Genomic DNA, 27,714 nt, shown 5'->3' with positions numbered 1-27,714 from the left:
GGGATAAAATGCCTTTTGTCTGTGTAATATTCAGGTTTGGAGATTTGCGAGTACTCCTCAGCTTTTTGTTAGAAGCAATTCAAAATTTTGAACTGCTATGTTGTCTATCTCATTGTAAATTTGCAAGTTCATTTTTGAGCTGAATAAAACGGTTATGTAATTACATACTTCTCCTAATTATTGAGTAATTATATACTTCTTATAATTGCCGAGTAATCACTCTGCTATAACTAGAATTTAATGTTACAACTAATTGTATAATTACTGTATATTAATGTTGTTATCCAGGCAATTTGGAATAGAGTGGTATCCTTTTAATTCCTTTTCTGTTACTCAAAACTGTATTTTTAGAAATATAGCATAGTTAGCCACTGAAAGAAAGATTAATAGTGGGATAAAAATATCAGCAGAGGAAGCACATGCTTTCCTTCTGGGCTCAGGTGGATGAGAATAAGGATATTAACATGATATTGAGACTGTACTGTAGGTAGAAAAAGTTTAGTTTTCTAGTGAATTTGGCACATAAATTGCTGTTAGGCAGCCTGCTTTTATGCTTGAGGTATGATTCTATCCTGAGCACTTTGATCTGTCAACACTGTATTTTTAAACTTTCTTTCACATTGTAGGTGAAATATTTAAAAAATTCACCTCTTTTCACAGCCAGTGGAGTCCTTATGTGTTTTACGTCACAAGGACCTTAAGACTATGTATGTCAGTTGACCATTTCTAATGGCTTTATTGAGAATAAAACAGTAGGTGCATGTAACAGTCACATGTTGTTGGATGGGCATCGCAAATAAAAAGTCGTGGACTGCCTGGTGGTAGGTAGAAAAGCTGTGATACATTATGGGAGAAATGTGCTTTGTTGGATTGTATCTACTCCCAAACCACACAGAGAGACAGTTTTACAAAGATGCAGAAGTGGGGTTTGATATACAACATAAGAGCTGAGATCAAGTAATGCATTTTTTTAGTGCTGGCTGAGTAGCCTGAGTACGTAAGAGTAATCTCAGACAAAATAACTTTGCTTCTGCAGAATTGGTGTGTCTGTATGTGGAATGTGTAAAACGTGGTGGTTCTTCTTTCATGATAAGAAGCTTTGCCTCTATTGCTGTTTATATAATGGGGTCTCTCAGGCTAATGTAAAGTTCATTGAAATCCAAAATAAATCTACCAGGTTTCATGAAATTATTCTACATTCACACTAGTGTAGTCTCTTCAGACAGTCTGGTAATATTTGAGCAATGAGGAACTAGACTACAAGATAGATGTATAAAAAGAGTTTTATAAAACTCTCTCCCTCTCCAAAAACTCAAAGTTTGCCATATGTTGCCAGCAGAATAACGGAAAACACCCTTTGTGCAGGTCTGCAACAAAATGGCTTGGACTTGTACAGTGAGTCACAGATTGTTTATAGGAATCCCAAAATTAGAGGAAGGTCCAGACCACTTATCCATGGTAAAATGTAATGTGAACATGACTGAATTGTACTGCATATGCACATTAGTGCACGTCACAGAAATATGGAATATTTGGGAAACTGACTGTTGTAGTTTAACCCCAGCTGGCAATGAAGCACTAAGCAGAAGCTTGCTCAAAAAAAAAGTAACATATGTGGGCTGAGATGAAGACAGTTTAACAGGATAGCAAAGGAAGTGTAATAATAATAATAATAATAATAATAATAATAATAATAATAATAATAATAATAATAATAACAATAATATACAAAATGAGTGATGCGCAGTCCAGCTGCTCACCATCCATTGACTTATGCCCAACTTGTCCCCCACCAGCAATGCGAGCCTCCAAGCCAGCTCCCCCTAGTTTATATACTGAGCATGACACTGTATGGTATGGACTATCCCTTTGGTCAATTTGGGTCAGCTCTCCTGGCTATGTCCTCTCCCAGCTCCTTGTGCACTTCCAAGCTGAAAAGTCTTTGATTTAGTATAAGCACTACTTAGCAACAACTGAAACATCAGTGTATTATCAACATTAGTCTCATACTAAATCCAATATACTACAGCACTATAGCAGCTACTAGGAACTAAATTATCTCTGTCCCAGCTGAAGCCAGGGCACTGTTTCAGGTTTAATAACACTGTAGTTTTAGCGGTTCATTTGAAATTTGCATAAAAATGTGTAAACCTAATGAGTTTCACATAAAAAAATTATCTAAAAGATAGTTTCTAAGTTTTTTTTTTTTTTTAATTACATAGCACTAGATTTTGTAGAGGACTCACATGTCAATATATAGACTTCTGCCTGTGACAATACCTTAATTAATTTAAGATATTTTTAATAGCTATATTCTGTTTAATCTCATTCTCATACCTGTGGTCTTAGGCTTGTGTGATTCTGCTGTTGTTTGTAAAGCAGAATTTCCATTTACTTCAACGTGGGACCTCTCTGTGGAATGATGGATAGTAGTAATAATATTAATCATTTATATAGCAGTTTATATGTTCAAAATATTGGATAATTTTAAATGAGCTCAGCTTTGTTCCCAGATACATGAGTAAAATCTTCACTGAGTCAAAAAAGAAGTTGTTGCTTGACATTTTTTTTCAATTTTCCAGTCTTACTCATCAGCTGTTTTGGAAAGGTTTATTTTGTTATTTTTGTATGGCAGAATATTGTCTTATCTTAAGTTTAAGATCTTAAAAGGGTTGTAAAGGACATGTAGGTTACTGTGGTGTCCTCTGATGATTTCAACCGATAAATCTGATACTTCAAATCCTTGTTTTATCTTTGAGAGGACTGCAGGCCATGCTGGAAAGCATGTGTTTCTTACTACAGATAACTAATTCTTACACGTGCAATGGAGTTAGCTTGTAAACTCCTAAGGTACGTCTTTTCCTAGTGAATGCAAAAAGTTTTATGAGTCTTTCATAAGCATAAGAATTAACCTTAATGTTTTGAATTTGCAGTTATCACACAATTGTTCTAGAACATGAATAATTTCTGAAAGCTGGCTTTTATTTGCAGTACCTAGCAGTCAGCTTTGCAACTGCATGGTTGGTTTATTTATTTTCCAAGTATTTCAAGTACAACTGTTGGCAAAAGAAGGAGAAAATGGTGATTAATATTTTTTCTCCCAAACAGACCATTTTTTGGTGTTATTTGGATCAATGGCAACTTTTTGTTTGAGTAGAAACAAGACTTGGTTCATAAAGATGGTGAATTGTAGCAGATGCAAAGTCTAACATTTGTTCTTCTCCCCTCTTTTCTTTTTTCATAACAGCTAATGCTGATTATTCCATTGTAAATAGTACTCTGATGTTATGCAGCAGCAACGAATCCAATGTATGGGTACCCATTAAAGGACTGATTCCATTTTCTAATTACACAGTACAAGTGAATGCTTCCAACAGCCAGGGCAGCTTGATAAGTGACGCTGTAACAATAGTCATGCCTCCAGGAGGTAAGTATGAAAAAGTGCTTTTTCTGTGCATGTAACAATTACAGGAATACTTTGTTGAACAAAATGATATTTATTATTGCAAATGAGAACTGGAAGTTCAGAAGAATATGTTTGCATTAGTAGTTCTTACTAACAAAATTATTCTTTCCAGCTTCTGATTTGTCACATTGTTCAATTTAAGAACTAGAGAATGGAAATAAGTAGTTCTATAGATAGCATATTATGTAGGTGAGACATGCATTATGTACTACATTTTTTTTTTTTTTTTCTGTGAATGATGGTGTATTCTATCATGCCTGGCTAATATAATCTAAGAATATGGAGAGTCACCTGCATTTTGTAGTGTGTTTTAGAATAAAAAATATAAATGCTGACTAAGAGCGCTTACTGGATAGACTTAGCAAATTTGTTTAATAATAGTAATATATATAATAGTAAAAATAGTTATACATTGAGCCAGAATACACAAACTGATGTAGCTGTAAGAAAGTCAATTGCAATGTGCTGATTGACAGAATGAGGCTCTGAGCCACTTTGGTTCTTCATAAAAATTTGAAATTAGAGAACTGACCAAATACCCCCTAAAAACTGTGCCTGTTCCTTTTTTTTTTTTTTTGATAAATTTTGCAGCTGATGTATATGTGTTCATTTTGCATGCTCTTTTCATGGACATCCTAGTGAATTAGCTTTCGGTGAATAAATGCCAGTGGAATTTAAGGCAATTTTGAATTCTATAGTGAGAGCCCAACAAAACCTTACAGCGAAAAAAAAAAAATTACACTCAGAACAGTTTGCTTCCAAACAGATGAATTGTTTAGGGGGCCAAAACAACAGAGAGACTTCTGAAAAGTGAATAAATTAAATGCAGAGTTTGTATGTTACATTACTGGATCAGAAGGAAAAGGTAAATTCCCAGCACATTTTATACTTTTCCAATCTGATTGTCACAATTTACCTAATATTAACAAATATACATTGTTTTGTAATAATAAAACCACATCAGAGTTTTACTGCTCATTTTAGACTCAGCAGTAAGATACTGACATTTCTAATCCCATTGTCACACTTCAATTTTTCATGTAGAAATGACAAAATTTGGTAGTAAAAAATTTACCAAATGAGAAGGGAAAGGATCTTTTAAGATAGGCAAGGATGTGCACAAGTTTATGACAGCCATTAAGATATACTTTCTTTCATCATTAGATTGTTGTTGATTACAATTAGAAAACTTATAGCTTTGAAATTATCTTTTTTATGACCTTGTGGTAGTTTAAAAGCAATACCTCATTGATTAAATAGGTTTTAGTTCATGCTTCCTTTTAGTTAATGATCTGAAAACATATTATCCTGATTTACACATAAAATCATGCTGAAAAGCATGTGGCATTCACTAGGATATGTGTGTTTAAGTAGAATTAAATTAGCAGTGAGAGTTATTAAAGAAATCTTCCATACTATTGTCCAGCGGACTGTGGTCTGTAGTGAAATGAATAATAAATGAAGCAGTGCATATGAGAGAAGTACTCTCACATACACTATATTCCACTGAATGTGTGTACACATACAGATACACACTTGTGTATATCTAGGACAAGATATGTTTACTTTACTGTGATGTTTATTACAATGACACTCTGAATGCCATACAGTTTCGTTGCATGTTATGAGCATAATGGTAAGTTTACACTGGGCTGTATTCAGTGCCTTCACTTACAAGCACTTTCTAAATCATTAAATGAAATCTAGATGATACTAAATTCAGAAAGGATTTTACTTTTTACTTCAGTGGCCATGATTTCACTTTGACAGAAGTTTTGTTTGATCAAAGAGTGAAAGAGGTCTCATTATATACAAAATCACAGTCTCTTAATGAGTGTTAAAATGTAGCATTCTCTTTTCAAAGATAACCAAAAGAAGCTGTTTCAAAAATATACATTGTGGGAATGCTTCATGGAGCTTGGTGGAAGATTGTATAAGAGGGAGGGTGACAGAGGACAAAGAGATATTCCATTTTAGTGTTGGTGCAGATCACTGTTTTTCAATTATTATACACATTTTCTTCCAACATGCATTTCTTTTGTTTCATTTTTTAAAGTGTATTTAAAGTGTATATAACACATAATGTCAAGTACACCAAATATTCAGTGTTATCTGATTGATTATATCTTAATTTCTCATCAATCTGATTTGCCAAGCTTAAAGCCAATGCTCAAAAAAAAAAAATCTTAGAAATAAGGAATATATTTTATCTAAGCTCTTGACTAAAATTGCAGTGCAGGTTCAAGAGTTCTTGGAAAGATTAAAAAAATAAAATCTGAATCCAAATGTTAATCCATAAATATGAAACTTTCTTTTGACCCTTACCCTGCAGTGGTCTGGAGTTACTAATGGGGTTAGGATTTCAACTCTTAATGGGACTTGGTGCATTAGTGTTTTGTATGCATGGAATTCAGCATTCAGTTTAATAAGTGGTTGACATTGGTGATGTCCCTTAATTTGCTTAAATCTAATTGGCTCTTTTATCAGTCAAACCTGTATGGATTGGCAATTGATCAGAAAGGGTCAGCCATGACTGTGCATGTACTTAAATGCTGGAACCACCAGTTAAAGTCACTGTTGCATAATAAGAAGCTCAAACCATGAGAACAAATGATCTTCAGAGTCGGAAGGCAAAAGAAAGCGGGGAAGTTTTTCAGGATGTTCAAGTTCAGAACAAAGGCATTATGGAGTATATAAATTTTAAATACATTACTTTTTGCCTCAAGACTTAAAGCTTTTTTTTCCAGCTGAACTGAAATGTTGTCTGAAACTGTCTTTGTTACATCAAAGAACTGCATAGAAAGCTAAAAGAGATGGAAGAAGCATAAAAGGGCATAGTTTAAAATGATTAGTGACAAATTTCATACTGCAGAGGTGGAAGTAAATTTTTTCAAGTTTTATATTTTTTCCAAAAAGAATAAATTTGTTCTATTTATCTTGTCCTAAACTGCTTTGGTAGAAGTTGTAAAAATAATATACTAGCCAGTGTTTCACATTAATTTGAGGATGCCAGCCAGTAAAAGATCTGGAGAAAAAAATTGGTTTAGAATTAATTAAATTAGGTAAATTAATTGAAATGATACAGTGGATGTAAAACTGCAAATATCTGGGAGGAAATCTTCTGCACAGAGTCCTTGGTTATATATTTTTCTTCTTAATGAGTGCTATTTCTGATGTAGTGGCAGATAGAGGACTCTGTTAATTCAGGATTGCTTTATAATAAGAGATGGCCAGCTAACAGAAAAGAAAGTTGCAATCACTACTGGTGATTATACTCTAGTACAGTATATAATATAGATAGTACTCTAGCCTGAGTATGGAAGGGAATGAGAAGTCCTGTATGCAGAAAGGAAGAATCACAGAGTCACAGAATGCTAGGGATTGGAAGGGACCTCAAAAGATCATCCAGTCCAATCCCCCTGCTGGAGCAGGAACACCCAGATGAGGTTACACAGGAATGTGTCCGGGCGGGTTTTGAATGTCTCCGGAGTAGGAGACTCCACAGCCCCCCTGGGCAGCCTGTTCCAGTGCTCTGGCACCCTCACTGTGATGAAGTTTCTTCTCAAATTTAAGTGGAACCTCTTGTGTTCCGGTTTGAACCCATTACCCCTTGTCCTACCATTGGTTGTCACCGACAAGAGCCTGGCTCCATCCTCGTGACACTCACCCTATATATATTTGTGCAGATTTCTATAGAAAAGAGCCTCCAAGAATTGATATATATTCCCTATGTAAAACGTCAGAGGGAGGATACTCTGGTTAGAAAAAAAAATTCCCTAAGTAGTGAAGTGTCTATTTAATCTCTGCCATAATTTATGAAGTATGTTGTTCATTTCTGTGCTATTTGATTTGCCAAATTTTTCCGTGGCTTCCTAAGCACCTGCCATTCACTGATTCCTTGTTTGCATATTGGATGTTGCATGCATCTGCTTGCAAGCTTGGGCTAGTTCTCAGCAGCAAAAAGTGAGCCTACATACTTGTAGCTGTTGACATTCGTTCAAAATCTGCAGAGGATGGTATCCTGCAACCAGATGATTTCAGCCACTGTCAGTTTAGGTAGCAACACCTCTGAGACTGGATATTGAGCCACATCATAGAATCATTGATCTAATTATGCAAACAAATAAGAATCACATCATACAACTTATATTCACATCAGAAAAGCATTTGCTCATGCAAGTTGATCACTGAAGCCAACAGGCCTCCCTAGATGAATTAGTATTCAGTAAAGCAAGTGAACTGTTGCTGCTAGGCCCGAACTATTTAGGAAATAAAATCAAACCTGTGTATGCTACAACTTTCCCTGTGATACAGGTTTGTTTTTCCATGATGCTTAGTATCACATTAAGAGTCACACCATAAAGCTTTTTTTGAGATTTCCTTTACTTCAAATTTCAGGTATATCTGAAACAGTGGTTGCTTTTCTCATTTCATTCCTTTTTGCTATTTTTTTCCATTATTTTCTTCTGTTCCCCCCCCTTTTTGTTTTCCTTTTCCCCATGCTTTCCTTCTTTCCTTATTTCTCTTGTAGACTTAGATTAACATCCAACAGGATACTTTTTGTTCTATATCTTCTGTTTCTTTTTCATTTTTCTTCTTGTATATTTTCTTATGTCTTTTGTAAAGGCAGAGTAGTAAAAACATAATTTAGAAATGGAAAAAAAAATTAAAGGTAGATTAGAAAAAAAGCTTCTGGCATCATTCTATATTATTCATTGTGAAAAACATTTTTTAAAAAATTCCAAATTCTCAAACTTTTACATGATATCTCTGTAGCTTCAGAATAACATAATTTCCTATTTTGATGAAGAACAGGAAGTGTTTTAAACAAAAACTTGAAACAAGTCAAAAGAGGTGGGCTAGGGAGTGTTATCAAGAAGTTCTTAATGAAAAACTATGACCATATCTTTTCTAGAGCTAGTTTAAGGAGAGAGCAGGATAGAGTAGGGAGGGGGAAAGAGTTCTCTACATGTCTCAGTAATGACCTAGCTAGAGTGTCAGTTGCAAGCTGTGTATATTGTCTGTTCCAGTTCCTTTTGTCTAGAAAGATCATTTCATGGAGATATAAAGGTAGGATTGCAAAAGTGATTGTGTGGAAAACTGGGAATTGTCTTATGGAACAGTAATTCTTCTCTAACCTCTGGAGTATTGAACTAATTGCCATTTTTGTTAGTTCTGCTTTCTTCTTTTATTCCTCTCTCCCAGACTGCTCAGCACATCTTTCAGTGAGCTCATACCATGTCTATCCTTGGTTTTGGGTGGGTGTTTTTGGTGGCAAGAGAAGAGAGAGGTAAGCCTCATTCCTGAAGGATTGTGTATTCAGACTCCAGCAATGGGAGGTACAGAGGTGCCTACTTTACTGCTCACTTTCCGAAAATTGCAGGCAGTTGGGTCTCAGCCTAACTCCACACATCATAAGGGATCACCTCAAAGTTGCTTTAAATTGAACCTTGGTGTAAGTCCCTACTCAGAAAACTGGAGAGGGCCAGAAGGCGATGACACTCCAACAATGTCTTTTTTCTTCTGATCGTCTCCTTCCCTTTGTCCCTGCACCCTATACTTTTGGGGCTGAGCAGATGTCCCACAGTTACAGCTCTGCTGTTTCCATCCTCCAGACATAGGATACCTGTATTTATCAGCTCTTAGGTTGCTTTCTGTCTTCTGGAGCTGCACAAAACAGTTAGGGCAAGAAGATCAAAACTGCAGTGTTAGTTGTCTAGAAGAACGTGGATGTTTTTACTTGCTTGGGGAGTGCCAGATTAAAAAGAGAGAACTGTGCAAGAGCTTGAAATAGCCAATTGATCATCTATAAGCAGGCAATTAACCTCCTTGTAGAGGTCTCACTCCAGGTCTTTCCAAAACCTCGGCCTTAGCATGAGGTCCAGGCAGTACCTAAGATCTCATGTAAGAATTCTGTGGTAAATCAGATTTCATGCTGGAAAACTACAGCTTGATTGTACTTCTGAAAAACAGAATAATATACAAAAGTGGGAAAAACAGGCTTTTGTGGAATTTAGCAGCAGATCACTATTTAAAATTATTACCTTCCATCACATAAACCTATTTTGGACCGATTCTAATTGTACATAAAAAAGGACACAATTTAAATGAAGTGTGCAGTTTTAATATAATCTTAAGCCTATTCATGCTTGTTTTTTCGTTTCTTTTTGTTTGTTTTTGTTTTTTTCCTGTGAGTTTGTTGGTTTTTTTTTTTTTTCATTCCCTGTAAATCTGAACTAGACTGTTCAGTACTCTAATTAAAGTCAACATTCTCTATCTGATAAATTAGGTTCTTCCATTGAAGGAATTCTACAATAAAATGACATTGAAATTCCTAGTGAAAACATACTGAAGACATTTGAAAAATCATGCCATGAATTTTGTCTTTTGAACTATTTTCCAGAAATATGCAACTTCTAGGAATTGGATCAATTTTTATGTCACTTTGCCGCTATGATTTGCACTGCTTTTCTAAAAAGATCCCTTTTTTATACTTATTTTTAACAGCTCCAACCCTTATAGTTTCCAGAATAAGATGCCATTTCCATTAACTGTCAGCAAAGGCAAAGGTCTGTGTGTGGGGTATTTTTGTTGTTGTTTTTTGTCATTTTGTTCTGTATTTTCTGCACTTGAAGCATCTTTATTATGGAACTTAACCTACTGATCATAAAGCACTTGAGGAAAGTCACAAGGGTTTTTTTGAGGTACTTTGCACAGTTGATGAAGCTTTGAAGGTCCACCATTGGCAATGAACTTTGTAAGCCTTCAGCAAAGTTCTCTCAACTCATTACATATTCACATATTCATCACATTTACCTAAAAAAAAAAAAAAGAAAAAAGAAAAAAAGCGCTTAATGGGGGAAAAATTAAGGTTCTCTTAAGATCTTACTGTGGGTAAAATATACAGGGAGTCACATCACTATTCTTTTCCTCTCTTTAGCTAGGGACAAAATCAGATATAATCTTTCCTAAACACCATTGCCATAAATATGCTTTTGCTTTTTTTACTGTTTTTCTTAACAGTTAAATATAACTCCTGCTAAGTCCTATATGGGCTTTTTCTGTGTATTTTAAAAATAGATCTGAAATGGAACTTAATAAATCTTAAACTATGTATCTGAATTCTTAAAGTTATTTGAAGAATTAAAATATTTTGCCTGCATATAGTTAATTATTTTTTTTGGTAGTGTTTTAATTTTGACTTTAGTCTATTTTTTCCTAGCATAGGCTCCTCATTATGTAACATGTATGCAGTTGTCTTTGGGCCACTTGACTGAGTACCTGAAAAGAAACAAAGACAGAAAGGGAGAGAAAAGGGAAGCTGATTGAGAATCAGTCCTTAGAGTGTCCCTGTATTGTAGTGCTGTTTTATGCTACCCTCTTTCTTACAACAAAGGCGACTATAAGAGTCTATAGCCCTGACCGATTCCTGAAACTTGGCAGTTTTTTCCTCGCTGTGCTTTTCTTTCCGAACATTTATTTTTGTGTCTGCACAAACATGCAGATACACACATACAAAATGTATATAATATATTAGTATGTGCGTGTTCATGCAGACATGCTGGATTTTTTCCTTTTTTTTCTTTGGATTTGTATGCAGGTCTTATTTTTCTTCTGACAAATAAATACTATGCTCTTAGATTTATAATATAATATAATATAATATATATATTTTATATATATACATATTATATGTAATATAATATAATATTTCATGTTACAGGGGGATATGTCCTGTATTGAATTATATTCTTGCTATTTGTATACTTACATATTTAATTTTATAGTTTTTACAAATATTTAATAATTCAGCTTTTCAACAAGCTTCTGAAGTGACTGAGGATTGTTATTCCCATTTACAGATAGAAAGATGTGCATATGTTAGCAATGGAAGGTAAAAGAGACTTCTATATTCATTCTCATGCTGAAAAATAAAATATACATATCATAAAGTTCGTCAGCCTCTCTTCCTGTGCCTGAGCTTAGACTGGGGGATTGCCTCTCCATGAAAGGTGTCACCATAGGAGAATGTGGCCACTGCATACATAGAAAATGACTGATTTTAGATTGTCTAAACAGCTCTAGTAGAAAACATAGAAAAGAAGCTGAATGAGTGAAAAGGTGGCATTATATAAGGAAAGAATTCTTCTCTTTTCTCTATTTTTCCTTCCATCAAAGTTGTGAGTAGTCTTACATACTAAGAAGCCTGTTTGAGAGGGTTATTTGTAAGAAATTGATAGTGCTGTCCAAAAAATTCAACAGGATCTTCCTGATGGTTGTAATCTGAATTAAGTAGCTGTAAATTTTCTGTGATAAATATTTAGCCCTTTCAGTCTATGTTTTAAAAACGAACAAAAAAGAGGAAGTTTTCCCTGGCTCTTTACTTTTTTTCAAAACATTGAAGAAAATCTATATCATGGAGAGTAAGTATTGCCAAGGTATTTCCTTTACCTCAAGGTATGGTAAGTTGTACGTGGAGATTGGAGTAAATGCTGTGACACATCTTGTGGCATATAAGGCAAAACACAGTCAGCCTGACTTGTGTTTGAATAAAACGTGATGATATTACTAAGACCTCTAATCAATTAGGCCGATTTTGAACGAGAAGACAGTAGCCAAGGTCTTTTTAGTAAAAATACTTGGGAACAGGTCATTCATTGTTGTATATTGACACACTTCCACCAGTTCCAGTGGATTTATGTGTTCTTCAGCATTATCTGAGGAAATGAAGCCAAGACTTAATTCATATAAATGGTTTATTTGTTAAAAGTATCTAGAACAGGACATTAACTGATGAGTGGCTACTTAATAATGCTGTACGAACACTCCTATGTGGATGGGTCGGGTAAAAAATATTCTAATCCTTTTACCCTATGCATCAGATAAGTCAACTGTCTATTTTGCACAGATTATTTCCGCGTGTGAATAGGCTTGTCTGAATTGCTTTTTCTTCACCTTAAATATTAAATATTTTACTTCAGCGGATAACATCTGGATCATATTTATGTCAATTGAAATGCTGGTTTTAACAGGGAACCAATCCATAAAAACAGTTAGGGATTTTTGCCACAGTTAGGTGGAACAGAGGCATCACCTTTCATATTCTGTCATAGTTTATCACTGTTGGAGCACTGGCTGAAAAAAAAGGAGAGCTGGATTATTCGTCCTAAAGTGACTAACACTCCCAACTCCCACTTGCCAGGCAGCATGCTAACCTCTGGGTTCATGAGCAAGGAAGGCAGAATACTGCCCCAAAAACAACACCACAAAAACAACCAAACAGAAGACCTCATTTACTGGGAGGGAAGGCAGAGCAGGTGCTATTGTAACCAAGGGCTACAGACACTTCTCAGGTTGGGGTGAGGCAGCGTACATGTCAGCAGCAAAGGGAGCAAGAGGAGAGAAGAGTCCTGGGCATTTGTGAATCTGGATGTGTGTTATTCATCAGTTCTAATACTCAGCATGAGCATCAGAATGTGGTCCTATTGCTGGTTTCTAATACAGCTTAATTTATTGATACTGCAACTGTTGAACTAGACTGTAATGTGAAGTGACAGCCATAGCATTGCAGTGGCAATTTTGAGAAGTGATAAGAATTCTTGTTTACTCTGTAAATGTGATTGTTCAGATTTGTTTGCCTCGGCCTCATGTGTTACATAAGAGAATAATAGACAATGTTTTTTGCTATTTTTTAAATTATAATAGTTTTATTTCCAGGATTCTGCTCTTTGCCATTGTGCAGATTACCCCACTAAGAGGTTGCATGTTGATCAATGCTAGGATTTGGTTACACAGGAAAAAAACCACTCAATACTGTTAATGATGACAGATAGATACAATTAAATTAATTCTCTGCCGTCTCCTTTGATGTAACCAGATTTTCCCCATTAATATTGATGGACCTTAGAGTCACAAGCACAAGTTGGGAAGGGAGCAAGCCCCTGAATGTTGTATTTTGCTCTTTGTGGAGCTGACTATATCACTTTATGTCTAAATGTAGGGAAAGCTGCTGACAGTTTTGATATATTAAATTATAACTGAGAACTAATTCAAGGATCAAAGATGCTCTTTGGGAGAGATCACTTTACTGGTAGGAAAAATCATTACCTTTTTTCCCAGTCTCATATATTCGTACTGTATGTCTTGGAAATATCATTCCCTACAGTTTCTGAATCTTGATGTTTAATTTAACACAAAGGTCTTTGAGCAGCACAATGGGAGGGGGGCTTCTGCTAGTAAAACCTCATAGAAGGAAATTGAAATGTACATGTTTTTTCTCATTTATCAAAGAAGTGCAAAAATCTAAACTGACATTTTATATCAAATGAATTATGAACTGTGTACTTTGTACCTAAGGGAACAACAACTAAATTAGACTTTTGTTAAAAAGAGAGAAAGAGAGGAAAAAAATGGGCTTTTAATAAAATATACAGTCATTTTTGGTATTTTGTCTGAACCTGACATGTGCTGTACTTTGCAGAAGAAAAATAGAGAGTATAGGCTACTTCAAAGTCTATATGCTTTGAATGCCTTAGAGTGAATTGAGAAGCAGGTTAAGATAACACACAAACCAGAGTTTCTACTTAATAAGTATTGTTGCTTTGATATTTTTGTTTTCAGCCTTGTCCAACTCAAGTGAACAAGACAGGATAATATGCTTTTTTTAATAGCTTGAAGATTGAAGCAAAGTAGTAAATGATTTTTTTTTAACTTCCATTTGTGAGAATATGTTTGGTACTAAAAGGACTTCCAGGGAGCAGAATTTTAGAAGATGTATGATCAAACTATAAGATGTAATTTTCGAAGAATCATATGCTCAGTATTTTAAGGGCATGGCTTCCACTATCTTTAGGTGAGCGACACTTCTTGCAAGCAAAGACAAGGAGACTCCCAATCTGAAAAGTTAGAGTTTGTAACATTTATAAGATTTTGTACATTCCCAATTTCTGAATTACCTTTATGACTTTCGATGGCAATATATTTATTTCAGTGCATGTACATAGAAGACCCTTTGATATTGTTGTGATAAGGACCTGCACCTTAGAGAAAATGGGAGATGAGAAGATAAAATTCTGTGGTTTCTTTGACAACATATTCCCTAGAGCACTCCTGTGGTGCTTTTTGATATATGAACAAAATATCCAGGAACTAGTTGCTTTTCTCATGTCATATACATATATTTCATAAAGATTTATTTCAGAAGATTATGTACGTTAGAATACACAAATGCTTTCAGAAACTCTGAAAACTCCTTACAGATCACAATGGTGTATGAACAGCGATTGTGACAATATCATACCATGAACATACCACAAAGTGTGAAACACAATGAGACCAGCTGTGTTTCTAGCTTTAGTATTGTTTTGTGTCAGTACCACTGGCAAACTAGAACCAAAACCAAAGCTGTAATGAGATGTGTCAAGGGTGGCACATCCTCAGCTGAGGTTTCCAAATGTACTCACACCCAAGGAGGCAAGGTTGTAAATTCCCAGTAATGTTAAAGTCATCTGATCCTTTAATATGTGAGTCTGCTGTGAAGAGTGGTTTATTTATTGGGATAAACAATGGGTATTTTTAGTTAAAAGTAAGGTGATTGGTTTTCCTCATTTACAACTAACAGTTTACTTTCATTATTCAACAATACTGGTTTTCTTTTTCGAAAAGTTATCTCTATTTATAAATCATAATGCTCTATAGTATTCATCTCAAAACAACACGTAAATGCCACCGGAAAAATGGCAGTGTAAAGGTTCATTTTTCTGTTACAGAAAGGGAAGAAGAGGTGACAGTTTGAGGGGGTGCAGTGGTTTGGCGAAGCCATCATAGAGAGCTGGTCCCCTCCAGGCATACTGGAGAGTCAGACTTTCTGATTGTGCTGTTTGTGGAGGAGATTAGAGGGATGGGGACAACAACTGTATGTGGGAAGTGTCACTTCCTTCTTTCTCAACGCCTGCCTCCCATTTCCCCTATAAAAATACATTGACAATGAGACAAGGATTTTCTGTGATTACCAGATATGACATAAAGAAGTTAATTAGCAGGTGCAAACCCAATCCATCTCTGTGTCGTCTGGATTACTAGGAGCAGAAGCTTTGAGGAAACCTCTTTTCCTCCTCTTTCTGCAGATAAGAAATCTGAGGGGGGAAATGTCTGTTGCAGCTTCAGTTGTTTTGTGGCCAAAAGGTAGTCCAGTGACCTGGATCTCACAGATACCTGTAAGACGTTCAAGGTATAATAAGACTGCACCCCTCACTGTGCATTGTGGCTCCCTAACACCAGCTAATCTGTCATATTGTCAGATCTGTTTTCTATTTATAGACACTCTCAAGCTTGGATTACACCAGAAATGGTAGTGTTTGACACCGTCCTCTAAGTATTGCAGACAAATTTATGGATTAAAAATATCTATAGGTAATCTTATTGCAGACCTAATTTATTTGCAAACCTGCATTGTTCTCCAGTCTGTGCATTTAGGGATGTATAAATTGATGCTTCCAACAAAATGCATATCAACTGGTAACCCTTTTGCTTTCTACCAGCAGGGTAGGCTGTTTTGTGAGTAATTGTCCACTGGCACATTCATACTGCCAGAGTGCACATAATGGTAGCATTTGAACCAGGAGCCTTCTTATTTAATGAGAATGTTCACATATTTTCTCACACCTCACTTTCTTTAGCATTCAGTTAGGTTGCTATATTTTCATAGTTTCTTTTGCCACATTGAGTGGAGATGAAGCAACAATCATTTGAAGAAACCACATCCACTTGTTCAAGCAGAATGCTGCTTTCTGTTTTTGAATATCTTATGTTGCTTTTAGGAGTCCCATATTTCCAGATGTGTCTAAGAACTGTTTAGTTTCAAATGTGAAGTAAAAAGCTTAAAAGCCAGCCTGCAGTTTTTTGAAGTTGTGCCATCAACATTAAGAAAGAAATTTCAGTGTAGTGGAGCATCTCCTCACCAGCAGTCTATAAGTCTCAGCAGATATGTTTCCATCACTGTGGAAGCTAGCATACCTGCCTCTGGTCCTAGCTATCTGCCTACACATATCAATTTGAAGGGAAGCTACAAGATTTTGAAGATGATGTCAAATTCTTCCACCTTCTTCCCTTAAAAAAAAAAAAAAAAAGAAAATTAAAAGAAAATTAATCTCTAAAGCTGCTTCACGCAGGAAGCTGAAGATCTAGTAGTTTCTCAATGCTGCTTCACAGAAATATTTCATTTTCCAGTAACCAGAGTCACAATTAACACACAGGAGCTGTTTGTTTTGTTGTGGTTTCTGCCTGATTTTGTAATTCTAATCCTTATTATTTTCCTCATAGTATTTAAAAAAATAGTTTTGTGATATGACAGTTATTGGCTAGGCATCCTTTTTAACAGCCTGATGAATAATTAGTTTTACTGGGCAGTTATAAATTCCATCCAATGTCTTTATTACAGGTATTAAAATCATTAATCATCCAGCTAATTGCTTATTGGCATTCTTTTGTAGCTTTTATAGTCTAGCAAAATTCTTGCTGAGTAACGTGGATAAACTTCTATCTATCATGAGGAAGAAAAGCAGGTTACTTTTTCTATAAAGGTAAAGGTGACAAATCTAGAAGACATTTTGATGATGTTGACCTCAGTAAAATACAACACTTGGGAAAGGGGCATCTCTTACACATATTTTTACTTGAGACCTGTATCTGGATTGCAGATGCTGAGATTGTACATGAAGAAAAGTTCATTAAAAGGAGAGGAAGGTATGATGTAGTTTTTTGCTAGAGCAGTATTAATGAGGAATTAGTAAGCCTGGTCTGTGATTTCAAAAGACAATTGTCTTCTTAAACTTTAGGTCTACTGGTGATGGAGTAAAGCTTTAGCTGATTTTCAGGGCCACACTAAAATTGTGCTTTGCAGCTTGGAATACCAAATAGTGCAAGTGGAGGAAACTTTGCAGTTAGAGCTTACACACTCAATCCCGATAAATATTTTTCAAACTTACTGTTTTCATTTTTCTGGGTGATATGGTGCCTTACAAGTAATTTTAAAGTGAAAAGATTTACAAAGCCACTCCTTTTCAAATGACACTACTATTATAGCAGAGGTTAGATGTACAAAACAGGATAGATCATGAAGAGAGAACAAGATATTTCTGTATCCTGTTTATGTTATACTTCTGAAAAGAAAACTTCACTAACATGAGGTGTGAACAGATTTGGATTTACTAGGAAGTTTATGGAGGCTTTAAGCCACTCTTGTGTGCTTCTTTACCTGCTTTTTCCCATAGTGCAGCTTCCTTTTTCCCTTCCTTTTTTCCCAAGCCCGATGTGCCAGAGATGGGCAATCAAGAAGAGCACCAGGGACCTTTCACAATGGATGTTCCAAAGTGCATGGATGAGTATTGAATAAGGGGTGCGTTGTCCATGGCATATGTGTTATTAGATGAAGACATATCTGAAAACTGAAAACATATGTAATTGAAAGTATAAAATTAAAAAGAAAATCCAAGAACACTCTATGCATTGAATAGGTGGAAATCAACATGGCTGAATGAATGAAAGATGAATGAAAAATCAAGAACAACCACGTGTATTTGCTATACACTGAGTAGGAAAGGTAACTGGGGAAAGAGGGTTAAAAACCAAAATGAAGTAAACGTCAATGAAGCTGTGAAGATGAGAAACAAAAAAGCAATCTTCTGCTTTGCCAATAGATACAGGTTTATAACTAGCATGCCTTTCTAGTGATGACATATGGCCCAGAATCATGGCCTATCTTTCGGTTAAATGAAACAAAAACATATGCCCATGTTGAGAATTATGGAGAGTGCAATGACTGGAATTATTTGGACTGAGCAAACAACTAGATAACAGGCATACCTGGGAAAATCAGAAGAAACAAATGTTAACGTGCAGAACATATTGCCATAAAAAGTGCTGTATTGAGATGATCTCAGTGTGGGCACCTAAAATAGAAAATGAATCAGGAGTATCTGAACAACCACTGCAATAAGATCAAGAAATGAGGTTTGTGAATTGAACCTGGAAAAGAGTCAGAATAGGCATGACTGACAGACACATTCATGTAGACACAGTCTGAACCAAAACTTTTCCTTGCTGTTACGGCACAAACTGTGGAGTCTATTTTCTTCCTCTGTAGCTAAATACCTGCACTTATAATTTGCATCTGCATGGATGGAAAATATTTTTATAAGTTAAAAACCCATCATCTGTGGTAAATATTTTTTATATGTAGATATGCCAAACTTTGAAGTTACATTTACATAGTTCCAAACTCTTCTATCTGCCTGTCTGCAGATATTAAGGATACAGCAGGGCCAATATATCTGACCACTGTTAAAAATGGTGTCACTTGATTTCAAAGTTGCTTTGAGTTTACAATGAATGACAGAGATCAAATCAAACTCTACTGGCTTTTCTTTCTCTTATTAAAAACAATTAGTGAAACATCTTTAAATAATAAATTCTTGTCCTAACTTTTAACAGTCCTTCTTAAAGTTTTCTACTTTCAGAAAATATAATTTCAGATATGTCTTTATGATAGAAATAATGAATGCCTCTCTGAAAAATAGGCTTTCAAAGTGGAGTACATTTTAAGTACAATCATTCAACATTCTGTCCTAAAATAAACAAATACTTACAAAGCTGAAGTACTACTGCATATGTTGTTTAAGATAAGGAAATTGAGGCAAGAATTTGAAACACTTTTCAATGACTGCTTAGCACATTAATGGCTGAGCAGGGATCAGCTCTTTCTTGACTCATCTGCATGTACCTGAGTATCTAGAATATAATATATCATTGTGGGCTTGAAACAGTCTTCAGTTTTTATTGTTTTGTGAGGCTTTTTATTAAATCTTTGATTAAAATTGACATCTGATTAAATATTTTATTCTGCCTTTGTAGTCTCTTCATATACAAAGCGTGACTTTCTGCCCTGCTAAGTGAGGATTTACTGGGCTAGATGTTGATTCAGTAGGTTGCAAGTGGAGTGGTTGCCCCCTGAGGGTCATATTAAAGCTTGAGGGGAGCTTTTTGAGCAACATTGCATCTTAAAGACGATATATCAAGCTGATAGATACATGGCTCTTCTGTAGAGAAATTTGCAGTAGAATTATTGCTGGTTGCCAGTTATTACTTCAGTAGTAAGGAGCCTCTCAGGAATATGGATTGGCTAAAAAGGGTTAAGCTGGGGGAAATGTTACACCAAAGACCTCAGTGATGAAGAGTGTTTGAAACAGTCAAAGGATGTTTTGTGTGCAATTTAGAATTACCATTTTTGAGAGGAAGTGCTCTCTAGTTTTAATGATCAAAATATGATTAGTTTAATAGAGCACCTTTCTCATTATGACTCAGCAGAGACTTGAGGATTTATTTGTTGTACCCTCCTGCCCCCCTGCCCCATTCCTTTGGAAGCACAGAACTGAGGAGAGTTGCTAGTGCATAGCTGAGGACATTCTCTGTGACCTACAGGAAGTCTTTCAGATTAAATAAATTTGCTCTATATTCTAACATGTTGAAAGTAGTGGGTTCGGCTTGTTCTACAGGTCAGTCGACTTTCACAGAAGAGATTTGTCCAAATTTTCTGTTCTTCCCTATGCTGTGCTTTTGTTGGCAGAAGAGATTTGAACATTTAGCTGAGATTACCTACGCCATTAAAATAACATCCACACTGTGTATTGTTATTGACATTTAGACAGCTACATCTTTGTTTTTTGATGAACATTCTTGTATCGCTATAATAACCACCACTATACATACATAAAGCTTAATCAGAGCTTTTACTTTGTAGATCTCAGAGAGCTTTACAAAGAAGGATAAGTATTTTTATCTCCATTTAACAGATTGAGAAATGAAAGACAAAGGTGAAGTGATGTGTCCTAGCAGAACTGGAAATAAATTTAACACTTTTGCCTCCTCAGTGAGTTGTTCACACTGTCTACTCAACAACAACGTGAACTTTGGCTTCCGGGCCAAATTACAGCTCAGCTAATTAGAATAATTTTTAGATATAGCTTTTTTTTTTTTTTTTTCTGTGTAGAATTTCTGTGTGCACTTAAATGACTGGTAGATTTTAAGCTAGAGATAGTTCAGTTTTAAATGAGGTAGTACCCTGCTTTGAAGGGATATTTAGTCTTTCTGTCAGTGTCAGCTTGTGAAAACACTTTTAAACCCTCTAATGAAAGTTTTGACATAAATTGCACTATCTTTCTCATGCTGGCTGAGTTTGCCTGCTAACAGCTTCAGGAATCACTTTATAAAAGAATCCCAAAATAATTCATCATTATATGCAAATACCGTACTTTACATCCGTAAGATTTACACCTTCTTATTGCACAATTTAACTCCATTAGTTATGTTGTTGCTAAACAGAACAATGTTAAGTGAGGTAAATATATGTTCTCCATTTTACCCTGAGAGTGAAATTTCATTCACATGCAGAGGCATTTGGTGTGCAGATGTTTGTTTTTGATGGCTCAGCTGGAGGGATGTTGGTGGCTGTTCAAGTTAAATCAGCCATCTTCTCCCCTCTGAGTTGAGGTGATCACAAGCTCTTGATTGGCCTTGAAGGTGTTGGCAAGAGATTTGCAGGCCATGAGTTACCTTAGACTCAGACATCTCCTGGAAGTGGAAACAGGAAGATTTCAAGTTTACTTGGGATTTACTGGAGCCTTATTGCCTAGGTCTAGATAACAGCAGGAGGAGGGAGCATCCAAAGGCAGCCAGGTTGGCTCGAGACCAAAAATTTTATGTTGCCTTTTTCACCATAATAGAGAGGAGGGGAAAGGGGTGAGGGAAGCTGGAGATCCTGTTTCACTTACTTATTTTTTTCCTGAAAAAAGCAGGAGAGTTGCAGGGCTAGGGGCCAATTCTCAGAATTAAAATTCCTGGTAATAACTCGGGTACCCCACCATCCAACTTTTAGTAAAAATTCTTATGAGAACTGGCATACCTTGAATGTAAAGGAAAGGGAACAAGTCTAGATCAGAGCAAGATGTCTTGTGCCTTTCTATGTAATAAAATTTGGAGCTGGAGCTGAATAATTTTGAAGTTCCCCAGTCATAAGAGTGTATAATCAGATTAAAAGTGTCAGACACTGGTTCACATATCTCTGTAAGTATATGTCAGTATAAATACAAACTATGATATATATGACTGATTATTTTTTGCCCCCCCTTTCATCTCTTTCAGGGAGAGAATGATTCAGACAGTGTATCACAAAGTTAGTTTCTTTTCTTTTAATAACCACCCCATATACAGGTGGTAAATGAAAATCGTAAAATCTACTGCAAAATAATGTTAGCTCATCTTACAACTTACAACTTGTGCCTTGAGGCTTACAACTACACCTTAAGTTACAGATTTGTGAGACTGTTTTTGCCAGTAGAGAGAAGGAAGAAAAATAACAGCAACAAAAAAATTATGTTGGAAAGATCAAAGCAAGAAGCAAATGGTAATTACTGGACCATGAAAAGCAAAACTATTTAAATGACAAAGGCAGTAACTTGCCAATGTTTTAACTCTCTGGAAAAGAGCTGCAGAGACGTACATTATATATAGAAGTTCCAGATGTGTTTATATACAGAAAGTTTCTTCAACAGATTGTTTTCTTCTCAAAGGAAAAAACAGAGCCATAAACTCGGAGGTGAAATTGGCATAGTTCTTTTTACTGCATGCAGTGAAATTTGCAGCAGTTAAAGGTCATTGGTGATATCATTACTGACACATTTTGATCTGCAGTTCCTGGACTTCATAAAAATTAATTTCCTTAACGAAACAGTGGCTAAAGACTGAGACTTCAGTGAATCTATTTTGATTTCAACCTAAAGGCCTTTTTTTCCCCTTAAAATTTCCACTGTTTTCTTTTAAAATGGTTATTAGTTTATAAGAATTTGCCTGAATGATAAAAAGTCTGATCAATTTTACTCTTGCCAGGTAACATTTCTGTGAGCATTTCTTTAACTTCTTGGGGTGGCAGAACTGGGCACAAGGAGAAGTAGATAATATTTGAACAGGTGGTAGAGAATATGTTGCTTCTGAATTACTTTTGGGTTTTTGAGGTTTGCTTTTAGCAAAATGATATTCACATAACTGTATTGGAAAAATGAAGAAATAGCATTGTTCAGTAGTGAAAATGTTAAACTAAATGGGCCATGTTAACATTGCTGTTGATCCCGAGGAACAGTTTTTCCAGTGTATGGATCATTTTGTTTCCACCCGGCATATGTTCTCTGTGGTTTTCTCTGCTCTAATTCATCCATGTTTTTCGACAGCTCCAGATGGTGTGATGCCTCCAAGGCTTTCATCTGCCACTCCGACCAGTCTTCAGGTTGTCTGGTCTACACCAGTTCGCAACAACGCCCCAGGCGCACCCAGCTACCGACTCCAGATGCGGCGGAGCCATTCTGCTGGTGACATTTTAGAGTATGCAGAGCATAGCAAGGCCACCATCAACGGCCAAGCAAGAAAAGTCCCATTGTCTTGAATGTGGCTCACCTTCAGGGTGGCTGGTTTTGTTACAAGACATGTAATGTTTTAGTCTTTCTTTAGGTGTTGGGATGTTTAATGATGTGGCTCATGCTGCTTTTCTTTGCAGTTTGCTTTCCAGCCCTACTGCTTCCTTACAACACAGGGTCGGAGATCTTCAGCCGTACACTGAATACGAGATGAGAGTGGTTGCCTCCAATGGTTATGGCAGTACTTATAGCAACTGGACTTCAATGATGACAGCAGAGGATAGTAAGCAGTCCGATTTTATTTAACTTGCTTTAGCAGAAAATATAAATAACAGTTCAGCTGCCTCTGCATATAATTGATTTTGGTTATCTAGCTTTCTCAGTTAAATAGCAATAATGTATTTCCTTCCTGAATATTAACTTGCAATAATAATTCCTAAGGAATCAAGTATGTGTTGTCTTAGATTTTCATAAAATGTAAATATTTCAACACATGTTTTGTGATTAGTATCTTATTTCTTTATATAATATTCCTCCATGCATATGTGTTCATATGTGGTTAAAAATACACTGCTATGTATGTATTTGTGTTATTCCTTTACATTCAGAGACTCGATTCTGATTTCAGTCATATCAGAGAAAATAAGTTGAAATTAATAGTATTTGACAGTTGTCTTATCTCTGTGTTGAGAATACCAAAGCTGTACCACAGCTGAACAGAACTTTTCATTCCCAGAGATCATTGTTAATTCAAAGTGGTGATCTACTGGTCTAAAATTGAGTTTGTCATTGCCAGTCCCATCACTTTCCTCATTAATAGTTCTGTGTTCTGCAGACTCGTTCCGCATAATTTGTTGAACAGTCCCTTGATTTATCAAACAAGTGTCAGCATATAGGTACAGCCATTTAGTTGGCAGGATAGGATTTTGCACCTGATACAATATGTAAGCAGAAGCATATGGCAAAACTTGAGCTTGTTGTACATAATGCATATACAAAATACATAATCTCTAGCTTTTTTTTTAAGAAACTGAACTACTAATTTTCTCTCACAATGTAGCAGGATACCTAATAGCATGGGTTTTTGAAAAATATTTTGTTTTCAAATATATTCTTGACTTTTTTTTAAAAATCAGTAATGGATGGCCCCATTGGACCAAATTTTAGCAAATCTGATAATTTTCTACAGAGATTTTTCCTATTATCTTGTTTAATAAGAAAGTAAGTCATTCAGAGCAGGAAAAGGTGGAGAGGGTGGGAAGTGTTTAATTGCTGGTTTTGTTACTATAATATGCTGCTTTCTCTGCCTTCACACCAAAGTGCCTTGTGGTCTTACTTTATTTTACACTGATATACGATCTGCATTTCAGACTGTAGATTTAACCTGATGCTCATATGCAATTATTGTAGCAAATATTTAGTTCTCGTGACTCTACTTAATTTTAGTTCCTTGTCTAAATGGATAGTTGTCTATCTCAAGAAGACACCTAGGAGAAAACATGTTCTCACAATTGTAAAATATTTTTTTTGAAACTGAGCAAATATTTCACAACGAAATTTACCTAATACATCAATTTAAGCTCCAAAGCTATCAATGCTTCTATGAACACATTACCTGTAAGTAATTACCTAATAAAACTAAGTTCTGAACTTGATTTTTACATACCAGAGATGTGTTACCTCCCTGTGAATATCTTCAATTGAGATTCAGTTCCTTTATTGTAATTGTTAGTTACCAAAAATGGATGCAATATTATTAAACTTGTCTGTGTTCATGGTCTAAATGCAACCAGTCTCCTATGACTATTGCACTCAAATTGAAATGTTTACTTAGCTCTGGTCAGATAGTTCACATAGAGTTGCTTCTTTTTAGATAGGAGAAGTACAGAAGTGCATTTCAAAGGCATCACTTGTTAGTATATGTAAAAATTATTTTTTGCAAGGTAGTAGGTGTGGAATTTTAAGATTCTCTTTTTGAGAGTGTGGGGTAGAGCAGAAGGCCTACACAGGACATGCCTTCCTATATACTCTTCTTTAATATGTATGTACAAGTTACCTGCTGCATAGAACTTGGATGGTCTTCGTGCACTAGCATGAGATGAGATGCTACCCTCTGCAAAACCTGACTGCAAAAATACCTTAAGTTAGTGTGGAAGGTAGGTGTTGCCAAAGGAAACTTAAGAACAAGGAAAGAAAAATGTAACGCCTCTGTCATTCTTTACGCAATTAAAATATTTTGAGTTTAACAGACAACTCACTTCTTTAGCTATGATGCTGTGTCTTGTTCCTTAGCTTAAAACAAACTTCTATAGTTCCATTATAAATTCCATTTCTCCAAGGGGAAAATTATTTTCTTTAAAATGTCCTTTTCCATTTGCCTTGATATGGCTAAACAATACATGCTGATGTGTCCCCAGTATCCAACAACCCTTGTAAAACACAAAAAAAAACCCCCAGCTTTCAGTGGTGAAAAAGGACTCTGGTCTTGGTGTCATTGTGGAGGGCTGCTATCTGTGAAAGGACGTTCAACTCAATTGCTTAAGACTGAATGGTTGTCATTGGGTATAAGCAGTATTTCTGTCAAGGCTTCAATATGTTTCTTATAAAACTGCCTATACTGACAGCTTGTTGCAGAAGTACACTTAATTCCTGGCCCTGCTAACCAATAGACTTTGACTTTTTAAAGTACAATTTGACAGTAGAAACTTCCTGCATGTCTTACTCTGCTGAAATATATGTCTTTACGCATGTTCTTATTGAATTTTATGCAGCAAATGTATGTCTTTTTTTGAATCACCAATGCATAAAATATCTCTAGGTATAAAATATATGCATGTGCATGTTTATGTGCATGTACACCTGATAGCAATAGATATAAATCAGCACATCTACTTCTAAAGTCAGTAGAGTTCTACTAACACTGATACTTGTAAAATATGTCTTTGTATTATTTTTATGATAAATATTTAGTAAACAAGGAGGATATTAGGAATGATTAAGGAAAAATTAGCAAATGCTGCCATAAAAATGTGTTGTATATAATAATACAATGTCTTAATACACTTAATACAGTGTCTTTGGGGTATTTTTTAAAGCAAGAAAAAATTATGTAAATAATTTTCAAATACTTCCTTTTACATGAGTGTGGCACTAGTAACTTTGTCAATGCATTTTTTGAAGTCTAACCTGCCCATGCCATACCATGAATATTTTAAAACCTGCTAAACATGTGTTAATAAAACATGCTTGTTCCAGTGATTTTGGTCAGTATAGCATCAGACTATTTACTGACAGACAAATAGAAACAGTTGATGAAGTTTCTGGATTAGATCTTTCTTTCAATAACTTGAATGTAAATTGGAGATAACTCTCTTGCAATCACTATAATCACCACCGAACTGAGAGGTCAGAACTGAGAGCAGAATTTCATGCATTGCATTCAGAAATAAAATGAAATTTTCTAGAAGAAGAAGATGTCAGTTTTCTAAAAAAGAAGATGTCAATTAAGTTTTCCCCTTTGTTATGTCAATTCGTTGAACATTCCGAGAAGGAAGCTGGGAAAGAACTGGTTATAGTTACCTGAAGCTGGCCCAGCAGCAGCTGCTGCATTCTTAATGGTATAGCTTTATGATTTGTATATTGGCTGATAGCAATCCACACAGTGTAATCTTTGATCAGAGGGATAGTTCCCCAATGAGAAAGATGCTTATCCTAGTGCTTGAGAAAATCTCTCATGATTTGGACGAGTTTTAAGCTAGCAAAATCAGTACTTTAGAGAAAAGCTGCATGTTCCTTTATTTTGTTTTGAATGTCCCAAAAACTGTCTGCAGCCCAGTGAGCTGTATATAGGAGGACAGCTCGGTCATCAGCATATTCCCTGCATTGGCTATGTTTCAATCCCACAGGTCAGTATACAATTCCAGTATGCAGCACTCTTACTAAAGCCCTTTTATAAGTGCCTGGCTTGCAGTTGTTCAGAGAGAAGGTTTGGCAAGGTAGTCTGATATTTTAATTTTTAGCAGGCAGTCCAATATTTTAATTTTTAGTTCTTACGTGAGTGCAAGTCCTTTTCTTTTTCACATATAAAAACATTATAGGCCGGTCCAATGTTTAGTCACAGTAAGTAGTGTCAAAAGTACACCATAGTCACTTAAGATCATTATGTATGGAAGCAACTAAAAAAAAAAAAAAAAAGAAAGAGAGAGAACTCCTGCAATGTATCGGCTGAGCTGAAAAAAGAGGGAAACGTTATTCCTATGATATATAGAACACTCTGGTGTGCTTCTCTGGCATGCTTACCACAAGGCATTGGTACCAGGATGCGAAGGCCTATTTTCTTTAAGCTTCATTATGTAGACAACAGAGAGGCAATGCAGGACATGAGGACAGCTGGTGCAGTTCTCAGCTTTTGGAAGTATTTGATTTTGCTCCTGATTATATTTGTTGTCTGAGAAGACAAGGCTCCTACTTTAGCTATGTAAGTTAGGTCCATACAATTTAGGCATATAAACTAATCCATGGTTAGCTGATGTGAATGTGGTCACCTGTGCTCAAGAAAGATTAAAGGAAACTGAAGTCAGAGAAGACAAAGCCTAGTGATGTGATAAAGGGAAGAGAAAGTCACGTGAAGTATTAATACATGACAGGGAGAATAGCAAAAGGACAGAAGAACAAAGGAAACTGAAATCGTATCATGGCTGATACGATATGATGATTGTATGATAAATAGTACTAACTGGTTGTACATGCCCGTAAATCAGAAATTAGAAGATTTTTCTTAACCACTAG

The 27,714-nt window shown here is 35.6% G+C and overlaps 1 protein-coding gene across 1 annotated transcript in view; it reads left to right on the top strand.

Moving 5' to 3' along the window:
* Positions 1-27,714, top strand: part of USH2A (usherin) — a gene marked incomplete at its 3' end in the record, with an annotated part of 383,577 nt that overhangs the window by 223,354 nt on the left and 132,509 nt on the right. Inside the window, exons 37-39 of the mRNA XM_080341535.1 lie at positions 3,248-3,427; positions 22,744-22,894; positions 23,067-23,209. Coding sequence (XP_080197661.1) covers positions 3,248-3,427; positions 22,744-22,894; positions 23,067-23,209 — 474 coding nt within the window. The remainder of the gene's footprint in view (positions 1-3,247; positions 3,428-22,743; positions 22,895-23,066; positions 23,210-27,714) is intronic.

The sequence above is a fragment of the Nesoenas mayeri genome, assembly GCF_963082525.1.
Source record: "Nesoenas mayeri genome assembly, chromosome: 3".
Lineage (NCBI taxonomy): Eukaryota > Metazoa > Chordata > Aves > Columbiformes > Columbidae > Nesoenas > Nesoenas mayeri.
The sequence above is the reverse complement of the archived record's forward strand: the minus strand, read 5'-3'. Positions and strand labels throughout refer to the sequence as shown.